The 13,472-nt window shown below is 46.8% G+C and overlaps 1 protein-coding gene across 1 annotated transcript; it reads left to right on the top strand.

Moving 5' to 3' along the window:
* Positions 1–10,746: 10,746 nt before the first annotated feature.
* Positions 10,747–13,012, top strand: JR316_0011685 (uncharacterized protein; the record flags this gene model as incomplete). Its single annotated transcript, XM_047897330.1, has 8 exons — positions 10,747–11,152; positions 11,215–11,702; positions 11,758–11,776; positions 11,825–12,070; positions 12,137–12,231; positions 12,291–12,542; positions 12,602–12,917; positions 12,978–13,012. 8 exons carry the CDS (start codon positions 10,747–10,749, stop codon positions 13,010–13,012), a joined length of 1,857 nt encoding a protein of 618 aa, XP_047743739.1.
* Positions 13,013–13,472: the final 460 nt, after the last annotated feature.

Raw genomic sequence — 13,472 nt, 5'->3', positions numbered from 1 at the left:
TATCATTGTCCCTTCGGAATTGACTAGCACCGCAATTCCAGAAGTGACATTCTAAGTCTTACTCAATGTGTGCTCAAAATCCAAGATAACTCAAATTGACAAGCAGTCGGAATTCTATGTGCCGGAGAACTTGGGAAACTTCGATGTGTTTCGAATTTGAGTTTGGTCTGGCCTGGTCATACTGTCCGGGGGCGTAGCGCTCTCGTCATATGCTTATTTTCAGCTTGCGCTGACTTGCAAAATGGGGTATTTAAGTCGCAGCTGGCATAATTTGACCTCCTTGTTACCTAGAAAACTCATTAAGAAGCAACGAAATCGGCCTTCGCGGTTGATCGTTAATCATGGCCACCGCGCAACTGGATAGGTGTCGAGTTTATACATACCTGATAATCAGCCGTAATAACATGATGATTTCCCAGAAGATCTCACAGACTTACATTTTATTTGCTGTAAATAAATTGTAGGTCTCAGCAACTCGACAATCTTCTGGATTATGAACGTGGAAACCATGATCGCGTACGAGCGATTGTCAGAACGGCGTTTCTTCACCCTTCCATGCGAATTTCTGCGCATTCAGAGAATCAACAGTGGAATAAAGTGCTGCAGGTCAAGTTCTAATGACTCAGGTCGAATCAGAAGTATTAATGGATAAGGATTTGATCGATGCCTTAGGCGCCCATTAAACCTAAACGGGAAACAACATAATCAGTCTAAGCTGCGCTGAAGTATGTTCCTGGACTACGGCCATCCTTCTGCAAATACGCTGCTGATGTATTTAAAGGACGGAACTAAAGGAAATACACAAAAGGAAAGTAAGATTGATATAGATTATAACTGGCAGGCCGCAGAAACAGGATGAGTCAACAAAAACGTACCTGGTTAATTCCTTCTGCTCATGGCTCCTTTTTTCCGCCGCTCTTTGGAAGTGTGCACCATCAGTAAATTGGTTCGCACATCAATCTGAATTATTCCAGAATACAATAGAGAATGAAGTTGTTAAAATTAAACACTGTGCCCCTCCTGTGGCTGCAAACATGGTGGCGAATCAAAGAAACGGGTGCCATTGTCGGATGCAGTGGTCCGTCTTTCTATAAAACTCAACTTTAAGAATAGAGTCTGAGGGATATCTATATCAATTCAACGAGGGGACTTGTATACAACATAACAACTAGAATTGACACACAATTTATACCACGTTTCCTAACCTGAGAAGGACTCAAGTCCGTTTCGCCGCTCGGCTCCTCACCAAGCCCCAGGAATATACATCATGCTTACTTCCGACGTTAGAGGACGCTCAAATTTGCAAGAATGAATATATGTGTAGCGGCTCTGTAATTTATTCCGGATCCGTACTGTATTACAAGCGTCGGTTGCATCATAACCCACCAAAATCCGAGTGGAATAGTATAGCTCAGGTTTGACTTGCTGTATTATTCAAGTGGCAATAGGACTCTCTGCCGTAACTCTCGGGTCGCTAACACCACAAATCTATTGCCCATGCCATCTCGGCTGGCTTGTGACTTGTTGCGGGTTTGGTTTAGTTTCCGAATCTGTGGTGGCTTCTACCGGCGGTGGTCTGGTTCGCACTTGCTTAACACTCGAGAATTACCTGTCGTCCAATCTCCTCGAATCTCCGCGTTTTAGGTCGGTAAGACGCGAGCATTCCATGGCTAGTTATATAGAGCGTTGAATCTGTGGTTCATCATATTATACTAATGGCATCCTGAATCCAACCTGGTACCTGTCCCCTATGTTGTCTGTCAAGATTCCGATAGACGGTCTATTCTGTATTTCTTAACGAAGGCTAATGGCAACAAAAGAACAAGCAATTTGAGATTCAAAAGTCTGGGTAGTCTTCACCCTTGCCCAGTTGAAATGCACGGCGATGGCTCCAAAATCTGGTTATCGAACATGATAATTTGGCTGCAAGGTCCACCATGAGGCCTTGATCGAACGTCAATATCTCGGCGCCTAAACCCATGACTATCGTCATATGTTCAGATAAGATCAGATTCAACGGTCCATCTACATTACCAGAGCTTGAAGCAACCTTCCCAGCAACCTTGAATCACGTTGACTTATCAGAGAAGGCAATAAAACACTTCATTTGATTACGATTTCATTGTCGTCTCGATCAAATCAAGTACAAGATACATGTTATTACCTCCTTCGAGATGTAGGTCGTGCGGCCACGAGCTGATGAACATTATTGGCTGCATCCACAAAACTCGCATTTGCCGGAAGAATCGGTGAATCATAGAGTGAGTAATGCTTCAAATTGGAATTAGGAAGACCCAAGGCTTGGTAAGGAGCTCGCTTGCAGAACAAGGCCTCGCGGAAAGATAGTACCGCACGAAGGTTGTCTTCTCGAGGAGTTCTGGCGATTTGGTCATGTCTCTGTTCTTGCTCGGCCGAGGATCTCAAACTACGAGGAGCCTGTGGACAGGCAGATCCCACAGAACAAATCCGGCCGAGAGATCAGAATTACACACAGGCGTAAGTATTATTGACCAAACCTGAAACAGGAGGCGGGATGAACCAGATAGGTAGCTGCCCAGTATGGGATCAGCTACCACGCCTTCAGCCAACCTGGTGACTACCCAATTGACAGCGTTAAGATGCCCATTGATGCACGTTAAGAGCGTCACTGAGAAAGATCAAGAAATTAAATGCCAGTCTATTCCCATTATTCGTACATCGCCGCATTGTGATTGTTGCTAATATACAGTGGTTAAGGAACTTGGGGGTGTCATGTAAGTTGTACAGGGGGTAAATCGTGGAGCGTGGAACGGTGTAGTGCGTTCATCGGGGCATGCGCATGGTGTGCGGGGTGAATCGAATCTGGAATATCAAGTGATGAATGAAGATAGGGTGGATCTTCGAATTTTATCCAATGGATGGGTGATGTGTAACGGTCATTGGTGGGTAAGAGAGGAGGAAATAGGGATTAATCCAATCATTTAAAGTGCCTATCATTTAGTGACCTTGATGAGTTCTGAGTGGGGTGATTCATTGAGAAGGTGGGGATTCACACTAACCGGAAATATTTGGCTGGCAAAACCGGGGTCAGACGGTAGACGTCGATCCGGAGAGGTAGAGACGAAGAATTTCAGAGAACCTGACGGATCCCCGCTTTCACGGCAGTGTAAAAAAAGCCGTCTGTCGCTTAGAGCCCCTCCCAACGCTAGGGAGCCAGCTTCTGATGGATAGATTGAGAAGTGAGAGTGTAGATGCTCAGGGATGGTGAGCTATGTATACTTCGTGATGAGTGTTCAGGATGCGCGTTGAAGTGACGTTGACTGCATTCACCTTCGCCAGTATACGTCGACGAATCCAGTTTCCGTCTGGGGCACCAGACACGTCCACGACTCTGTATTGCTCTCCATCTGTGCTCACGACGAGGCGTACAATCGACAATGGACTGTGAGGCCTAGACGAAATGACGCAATAGGCTAGATGATCAGACATTAGAAGATCTAAAATATGAGGGAGCCTACATTTCGATTTGCTAGGGAGGGGGACCGAAGGAGAGGGGGTGGAGAAAGTGCATTTCAACAAGCGTCATCTCCTGGCTTTTGTACCTTGCTTTACATGAGTTAAACCCGGTCAATAAATCTGTGATGATCATGTAGCCTGTAGGAGTCTTTTTACTCTTCCCATCAAATTCCTGGTCCGAAGGCACAAATTGGTTCATAGGCCCATTGATTAGCTGACTCGCTCATATGTAAAGGGTGTCAGTCGGATTACTACGCATCACGGAATTGGAAGGGATGGGTCTATGAATATCCCAGCGAAATAAGCCCCTGCACGTTTGATGGGTATAATACCCAAGTGCTTCAGGTCCTCGAGGCGCTCCAGCACAATGGGCCGAAGTCATCCCATCTCGAGTCCAAGTCAGTTTAACAGTAATGATCGCCAGGATCAGGCGACTTGTACTTCGACTCCGAAATCCAGAGTCGACTCGGATTCAGAGGCCACTCGGGCTCCCGGCTGTCGAAACCAAGCAATGCGCTAGAGATCTCGAGATCCTTGGGATTCGGGAATAGTGCAAACGCTTGGAGCAAAGGAAAGTATGTTGATCAATGTCAGTGGATGAATGTGTTGAGCATAGGCACAATAACAACGCATCGTGTTCAGTCAAGAGACATTTCAGGTCTGAGCATGCCAGCTTGAGGGAAATTTGATCGTGGGATTCTTTCAAAAAAGGAAGTTGTCCTATATCCCCATCGCCTGATTCTTGACCACGGCCACAAAAGAAGAAAAGTCGAGTTTCAACTCATTCCCACTTCTTCGGTGAGTGTTCTATACAAAGACTCCTGATTCAAAGCGGGAGCGGAACACTTATATATATAAATATTATTCCAATTAGGCATTTCTATCTTCTGCGAGACAGCCACTTCGCACATTCCATCACTCTGCTCTGCTTATCGATTCAGAACCCACAAGCATTGTGTCATATCTTGCTCGTTCTATCGTCGTCTGGCATTTCTGCACTCTACACCCATGCTTCAAATTACCCATCCATGAGATAAAATATTCTTTTGCTGGCCTCATATCTATAATAAAGCCTACTCCATGCTACGCAGCAACCAAAATTTCCAACATCAATCATTGGCCTGCTTCCTTCTCACTCCAGCCAGTACTTGTCGTCTCGATGGGGTTCTTTCTACGTCGAGGAATGTCCATGGGTGCTGTCCCATGATGCGCTATGATGTCTGTAGGCACTTGGATTTTGTCCTCACATCGTGATCGGACGATCCGCCTAATTCGAAGGCACAGCCTCGCCCAAGTCTCTCACGAGTTCAGCCATCTAAAGTCTCCCTGAAGCCGAAGGACCCAAAATGGTCCTCGGCAAGCTTGGTTCAGCCTGTACCTGAGCTCCAACTCACAACCGGCGATGCACCCGTAAGGTCCGCAGACTGAGCGTCCGCACACAAACTACGCTAGACTGGCGCCACTCTGGACTAGGATCTATGTCAATGCTCTACGCCAAAACAGGTGGCTCATTGTAGGACTCTACGATGGCTAGCTCGGAACTCGCAAGCCTAGATAAATCATATCCGCGATGTTTTTGTATGTCCATGGCACTTCGTCTTTGACTGATGTCCCCTGCAAAGAAAACCGTCAAGCTCTAGTTTCACCCAAAATTAACCTGACGGCTACAAATACAAGAATGAAGGTTCACGCTTGGAGGGGTGGATTCTCGGCTCAGAAGGTGTGCGATAGAGACGTACGTGTCCACTGTCCAGACAATTTTCTCTGTTTCATGTCGCTTATCTAATGTGCGGAACTGGTGCAAAAATGCAACTTCTGGTCCAGATGGAGATCCTTACGGTTTGCTGCATACATTAACTAGCTTGGTGGTACTGTGCAGGGTGGGTAAAGGAGCGGGTTTGAAAAACAGATGCGTAAATTTTAATAACAATGGTTAGGTTAAGGACTTTACTGCGCCCACAAACTTCTTTGAACAGGTCAGTACGCTACGGAAAGGGCGGGTTTTTCAAACTCGTCGGGTCTTGTTTCTATAATGGTTGGATCCTTCATAATCGGTCTTTGGTCTGCTCTTAAGAAAATCTAACCTGGACGCAGTGTCCGACATCTATCGTTCGGTATAAGAATTATGCCACTTCATCTGATACAACGGAAGATATCGCATCGAATAGAATACCGTGATCTCGAAGCATTGTGCAATGCACCTTCTTTCTGATGCCAAAAGTTCAGGCTATTCGCTGCGCTATTTGCATGGCAGTTAACTTTAGCTTCCAGATGTTGCATTAAAGTGACGCCATACACCTCCGTTCAGCCATTAATATTGCAGCGTGACTGTCCTTTGCGCAGCTCGCATACCTTATCTAAATTGAAGTCTGCACTTGTAAGCCGCCGAAAAGGGAAGCATGACGATCTCGAATCCTGGGGTTATAGTATTCAACTAGTAGAACAGCATTGGGCCACCTGTGGTAGACACGTTCCTTGAGTCTATGGGTCTAAAATAACTCTCCTTCAGCCGCTTCAAATGGCAATAACTTTGGCACCATGTTGTTCTGAGTATCATGTTGGTTGTAATTACTGTAAAACAGAGCAAAACAACGAGCAAGTTCGATGGATGACACAGCCACGCATGACCTGTGGGTCCAGCTTGGACTAAGCCACTAAATCAAGTTGTTCAACCACGTTGCATCCGACAGACCCTTTGTTTGGCTAGCGCCCAGTCCCTGTGTAATTGAAGAAGTGAAAATGTAGGCTACACTGACAAGTTGGAGGCTGCAGGATGGTTTGAATTCAACGTAATTGTAGGACAGTTTACGTTCAAGCTGCCACTGTTCAAGCTTAAACATCATCATTCAACTTACCATTTAAACGAATTTTCCAGTCCATAATGACCTTAGCTATATGAACAGACTGGCGCGAGTACTAAGTTACAACAAATGATGTTCTGTTTGCGCGAGGTATAAAAATAAGTGATTTGATGATGATCATAGTGGTAAAAGTATATAGAGTATTCATATGTTATGAGATGCAAGATGCTTTAGAAAGGACCTCAACTGCGATAATTCGGAAATCCCAGAACTATGGACACCTTTTCTCCGCAGGGACAAGCACTTTCCAAAGTGGTTAATATATAATTGCCTGATGTAGAGAGAGCACTGCCGAAGAAAAATGATCATATACAACACTGGTGACCAACCATTGAGAAATCCCCAGATATCGAATACGTATACCCCATTTTTTGGTCTGCCTCGAGGTAAATGGTTTAGACCCTTTGGGACGAACAGTACCTTCAGCGTTTAATCTTAGCTTCAATGGGAACGAGCGAGGTCGTCCATTCGCAGGACCTGCACGGAGTACGCTCGAAGTAATAAATGACACTGAGAATTGTCAGATTTAAGCTTTACGAGAATGCCATGCAAATACCATGAGGTGAAGTTAATTTGGCACCGAGTTGAAGACGAGTTAAGTGCCACGGCTGTTCAATATCATAGTTGTGGGCTCACCAATGGTAGATATATGCTATCACCCGGGTGTTCACAGAGAAGAGTCGTAACAAAAGATGGCTGCCAAAACACGAAAGCGATTCATAAAACTCTACTAGTACTAGAAAGCGGTTACTAATAATACAAACGCAGGAAAAAGAGCACCAAATACCGACCGTACCGAGGGAATCGCATTTGATGTTGAACATAGTACAGATGAAAGTTAGATGGAGAAAAATGAAGACGACGGAGAAAACATTATGCCCACGGATTGTCATCGTCGGGGATATCATGATAGTGATGTGCTTGTACACGGGCGTGCAGAGGAGGAGTCCCCGTCCTGGCGACGACGCCTTCCACTTGGACGTCCTGTGCCCAATCTGAGTGCCCACTGGGCGCGGGGAAGCCTCTTCCCTCATCATCGCCGCTATCATCGCCGATGGTATGCACAAGCTGCTCGCCAACTTCCATTCGGCGGGCATCCTCAGCATTCTCTGCGCGCTCCTCAACTTCAACCTCTCCTTCTGCGCGTTCCCCATCCTCGCCTTGCGCCACAAAACCTCGGCGATAGATCTTTCTCAGCCCTGAGCCGCCGCGTGTCGCTGGCTCGCCCTTCCTTCTCTCACGCATCAGATCCTCCTCGGCTGCCTTGTCTTCCACCACTAGATCCACTGCGTCTGGTGGTAGCACAGGCGACCCACCTGCCTTAACGCGTGAGTTCTCTCGCGAGAGCGATGGTGGCGATCGTATGTCGGCCCCCCATCGGCTGCTTCCGCTGCCACTCCCACTCGCTACCGAAGACGCAGGCGTGTGTCGCGCCGACTGCTGCTGAACGCTTCGTATATTGCGCGCAGGCGACTGTGATAACGAAGAAGACCCCAGCCGACTACCGGTGGGGCTCTTCGCCTTCGTCCAACGCAGCGAGACATCCGTGGGCTCCGTGGGCTTCGCATCGTGGTCGATGAGCCGCTGGTCCTCAGGACTGTCGTCACTGTAGAAGCGATCGGGTGACTTGGCCTGGAGTTTCCTGCTCTGTGGATGTAGCTGCGAGTTATCAACGGCACCGTACCCCTCCCATACGGGGCGTGTCCTGTTTTGCAATTCCGCCTGACCTTGTGCTCCTCTGATAGGCGAGAACCACGCCCCTCGCTCGTCCCGCAACACCCGTTCCTCTTCCGTCCACATCAACCTCCGGGCAGACTCTGTGCTGACGTCAATACACGGGTAATTGTAGTCGCCAAAAAGGTATTGCTTGCTATGAGCAAACAGCTCTTCATCTGCTTCATCGATTTCGCCAAAAGGTAACTCGTAGCCATCTTCAACAGTTGGATCGCCCCAGATGTTCTCGCCGGTGGAATCTTGCAAGTCGGGAGCAAGATGTACAACGTCCTCTGCATCTTGAGGAAGCAGTGGTGCGGTGACGGTCTCTGCTTGGTTTGCCCCAGCCACTTTTTTAATGACCTTGTTCACGACCCTTTCTGTGCGTCCAGGAGGTTGTGTATCTTCCGTAACTTTCGGTAGCCAGTATTTTCGCTGCCCTCCCTTGCTGTACCTCAGCCCTGCCCGTATACGACGATCGCGTCCGGCACCTTGGTGCATGAATCCTTCAGCAGGTTCGAATTCTCGATAGTCCATACCCTCTCCACGGAGTGTAGCCTTGGTATCCTCCACTACGTCCAATAGACCAAACGCATCGCGGAAAGCGTACAACATGGGCATACGTGCAACAAAGGTGTGTGTCGGGTCCACAAAGTCTTTATATGAAAACGCGTACATGTGAGCAAAAGCAAAAAACGGCATTTCCACGCAAATTAGCAGGTCGTTGATACCAACTGACACAGGCTCCGGATCGGTGTATGGACCAAGCTTGGTGATGATGCGGGCGGCCACGAGTGTGGATATGGCAATAGATTGCCAAAAAGAAAAGAAGAGGATTCCTTTCACGCAGAGGAATTTTGGCACAGGACTACATATGACGTCAGCAGCATATTTTGAACGAGGGTTATGAATACTCACCGGAATGGTTTAAGATCGTCGTTAACGCACACCCAGAACATAGCCAAGCAGTATAAGCTTAGACATATACTGACATTGTATACAATGCTGACATAGAGATAACCTGAGTTGGCACGGAAATCGCCTTCGTTGTATTTGCCGACGGCTTTGAGGATCAAGGTTGCTGCAGCGAGAACAGGCTTTACCTGCACGTATTCTATAATAGGGTTAGGAGGAAGGATTGATGGAACTCAGGTTCAATTTAAGTACTCACGAAGTATTCCACGTTTGAGAAAGAGAAAAGTGTACGGATCCGAAACATCGATTTCGTGTTTGATAAGGTTGATAGGAAATACAGGTTCTTTCGGAGGTCGTCCATGTAGAAGAATAAGGAGAGAGCGCTCCCCGCCGAGATATGATAGGAGAAGAACGAAAAAGCAATAAATTACAAAGGCCTAGATAGGTGGTCAGTTATACGAAAGATATTAGGGATTGAGCTCGAGTCTCGCAAAGACATCTCCGTAGCGCTGATGATGTTTGTCATCTGCGCAGCAAAAGGCCACGAAACAGATGCATTCCGAATGCCTGGTCGAGCGGGGAGTGTAAACATCAACGACCGTCGCGAAGCATCCTGATTTCCTTGCACACTCAATCGAGTAGATATTGGCAGAATATTGCTTTTTTGGGCTAGACTGACGATAATGTTTTCGTTCGCAGTTTGAACCAACCCCATTGCACCAGACCACCAGCACAGGATGTCGACGCCAAAAGCAAGGCGTGCCGGGCTCACGAAAGAATAATATGCCTCACCTCGTATATATCTCTAATCGCGTCAATCACGAAAGCGGCTTCCACTGAGAACAGAGATATGAGCGAGGCTATGGCATAGAGTGGCACCATGAGCATGATCCGCACAACCATACTGAAGAGGCAGATCAGCTACGAGCACAGAAAATACCATTTATAAAGAAAAAATAACTCACCGCTGCAGTGACGGTTTCCTATAGTTCCGCAACTGCAGAAATATGGACATCATCGAGACGAGCACGGCGACGACCGTTGATAAACCTGCGACCAGAAGAAGCCATGTCGGAAGTCGTGAGCCCGCACCCTCTCCAATCATTGCGTAGAGAGCTCTTCGTGGTAGAGTTCCCCGTCCCAGGGGTTTTATAGAAGGTCGAAAGCGCAGACGTCGCTGCGGATGAGCGCTGACTTTGGGAGATGGTCTTTGCTGTCTATGATGCGTTTACTAAAAACAGATGTGGTTCCTCCAAGAGTCACGCGTCACATTATGTCACATTGCTAATTATGTAATCTACCCGGCGCTTGTCGGACGGGTGAGAACTCAGTTTTTTTCAAATCTTCTTGAGGTGTTTTTAATCTTTTTTTTCTCTTTTTTTTTTTTTTAGTTTTGAGGTGTTTTCTGAAAAGTTTGCCTTGACATCATCATCAAAGGTTGACTCAAGAATCCTAAGCTCTCGTCCAATTTCTTTTATTTCAATGCAATGTTTCAGTGCTCTTTTGATTAAGATCTAGTATGTTGATTATTCACTAGTACACTTCAAAGTTCAACAAACAGGTCCTTACTTTGTTTAATGTTCGCTTCTAGTAACTGATTCTACACTGCCTTGAATCCTTTCTTCAGAGATCCAACTGTAGAATGTGGTATCCTAAAACCTTTTTCTAGTCTTCTAGAGCTCTCCAAGCTGAAGTCGTGGCTGCACACAGCTTCAAAGCTGCGACAACATTACCGCACGAAACCCCTCCTTCTTTGGGTCCTATGCCTCCTGTTATTTTTGACGCTCCGGACTTCCATCATTCCAAACATCGCCCGAAAGATTGGTGTTTCGACAAAGACAGCAACCAGAGTTACACCCCATCGGTTTCTCCAACACCACGGTTCAATGGTTCGCGCCATCGCCACGAAGTCAAACTTCTTGAGCAGGATCAGTCGGCCAACCATGTAAACATATTAGAGAGTATGGCTGGATACACACGTACACGTAACAACAGTCAATTCGCCGACCGTTCGTCAACATCGCACAAAGATGTCGAATACTCGCCAGAAGTCGACGAAGATGCCGAACGTCTGGAAACAGAACCCAGTTTGTCCCGCAAACTAGTGGGTCAGAGGGTTAACACAACTATTGTTAGACGTGGAAAGTCAAGCGAAAAGAAAGCGTCGGGTGCGTAAATGCATTTTGAGCAAAGTTTTGGACTTCATTGATGTATCGGGTCTGTCTAATAGACACTATCAGCTACAACCAAAGACATGCCAAATACATTACACAAGAAGCAGGAAATCACTCAGACTATGACTCTAGCAGCGCACTAGGGGACTATTTTATTGGTTCAGAATGCTCGCCCAGAGGCGACAGCGATGAGTCGGCTCTTGGCGAACTCTTCATAATAGATTCTCCAGATCACATGGTGGTCAACAACTCTCCGTCAGCTTCCAATAGCGTTCTTGGAGATCTCTTCTCAAGCGAAAGTAATTCCGCAAACAATTCGGATGTGGACAGCACATTGGGCGAGCTTTTTGTTGACTCCGATTCATTGGCTCCACCAAATGCCCTACAGCTCTACAACGATGCTTCCGCCTCAGAGGACAACAGTGTACGTCTGGGGGACTTGTTTTCAGAGTCGGGTGATATAGACAATTCACAAGTGGACAATGATGAAACTAATACTACTTTGGGCACAGCGGGTCCGCTGATACGCTCCATACGACTCGATGTATGTGTCCCTTGTATGGTACGGTAGGGCACAGTGTTACAACAGGCCCTGCCAGGTCGACCTGCCGGCACCAGGTGGGATCAAAATTGTGACCGTCACATAGAAGCTGACTTATTAACCAGTCACGACTTCAAGTTCTGTCGGAATGCCAGCTCCAGCGAATGCTTCCCTCAGCACCATTTTTGCAGGCGAGACGGGACTTTGCATGGTCAACGTCACTTCCGCTCACCCCATGTTTCGCTTGGTTAAGAACTACGAGCAAAAAGTCACAACCAATAATCAACTGACCGAAGAGAATACCATGCTGCAAGAAAAAGTCACTCAGTTGCAACGTCAACTTGCCTTGGCCGAGTTACTTCAGGAAGAAGGTATCTCCTTCATTCCACTCTGGTTGTGAGTTATTAATGATTTTTCGAATTGTTTATCCATCCCAGATACAAAGCCAAAGAAACCGCAGCGGAAGAAAGGCAATTCACAGAAGAGTGGCGCAGCCTCCGTTGGTGGCTCGTCGACTCCTTCTGATCCTTTGGTATTGATCCCATTCAATCGGCTTTCCTCTTGACTTGCCTCTGACGGTTTAATTCACAGGCACTCTTGACTGAAACGGTGGCGAACTTACAGAAGGCGATGACCGAGGAGCGTGAAACGGTGGCGAACTTACAGAAGGCGATGACTGAGCAGCGTGAAAAGGTGGCGAACTTACAGAAGGCGATGACCGAGGAACGCGAAGCCTGGCAGAAAGTCGAGGCGACGTTGGCGTCTGAGAGAGACGAGCGTCTTTGGCAGTTAAGCGATGTTGCGCGACGTACGGGCGAACTCGAGCAGTGGGCCGTTACTGCGGTGCGTATGACTATAGCTGCTTTCTTTTGACCGTTACTTATTCTTTACGATTATTGCAGGACCCTGAAATACTTGATCGCATACGACTCCGTAGTCTTCTTGATGAAGGTCAAGCAAAACTAGCCAGATTTGCAGGGCTTGTTTCTGAGAAAGATACTACTTCGTACGCGTCAATGACATGGCGGCTGAAATTGAAAGGTGAAGATGGGGAACCAGCAGCTGATGATGCCCGCTTGCGTACTGCACGCTCACTCCTGACTGGCAGAGGGGGTATAATTCCACAGGCAATCCAGGTTGGAGACAATCCTTGGAGAAGCAATGAAACTTTAAACACAAACCGGGTGGTGTCCAACACCAGTGACCACCTTACTTCCGGTACAAGGCTCTATTGCTAATATATGCTTTGTTGTTGACTCATACTGACCCTTGAATTAGAACTACAGTCTCATGGAAGCGATAAGAAATCTTAAAATGTTCAAATACGGCTCTGGAAGACGAGTACACGCCTATCTTGCCACATTTAAATTTGTCAGAAATACTTCAGTTTCGGTGTCCGTTCAAAGCTCCTGCTTTCTTTGGAAAGTTAAAGGTTTCCGTGTTTATGTTATACCATTTTCTATTTTAATGCGTCAGGTAAGTTGCCTTCTTGAGCCCACTTAGCTAGGAATGCGAACAGGTATATCGACCTGTGTCTTGCTCTCAAATAGGATTTCATCTAACCCGTCTAAATAGATAAGCATAGAAATGTTTTTGACAATACGCACTCTGGTACTAGTCCCGCGATGTCAATTTTGTGTTTGCACTACATGTATTGATAGGGGTGTGCAACCTTAACTTTATAATCAACCCCAGGAATGTCAGCTTTCATCACGCAAAGGGACGTACCAACCTGATAGCAAACCCCATATTCACATTTGGAATTGATATTCA

This window comes from Psilocybe cubensis, chromosome 11 (genome assembly GCF_017499595.1).
Source record: "Psilocybe cubensis strain MGC-MH-2018 chromosome 11, whole genome shotgun sequence".
Classification (NCBI taxonomy): domain Eukaryota; kingdom Fungi; phylum Basidiomycota; class Agaricomycetes; order Agaricales; family Agrocybaceae; genus Psilocybe; species Psilocybe cubensis.
The sequence above is the reverse complement of the archived record's forward strand: the minus strand, read 5'-3'. Positions and strand labels throughout refer to the sequence as shown.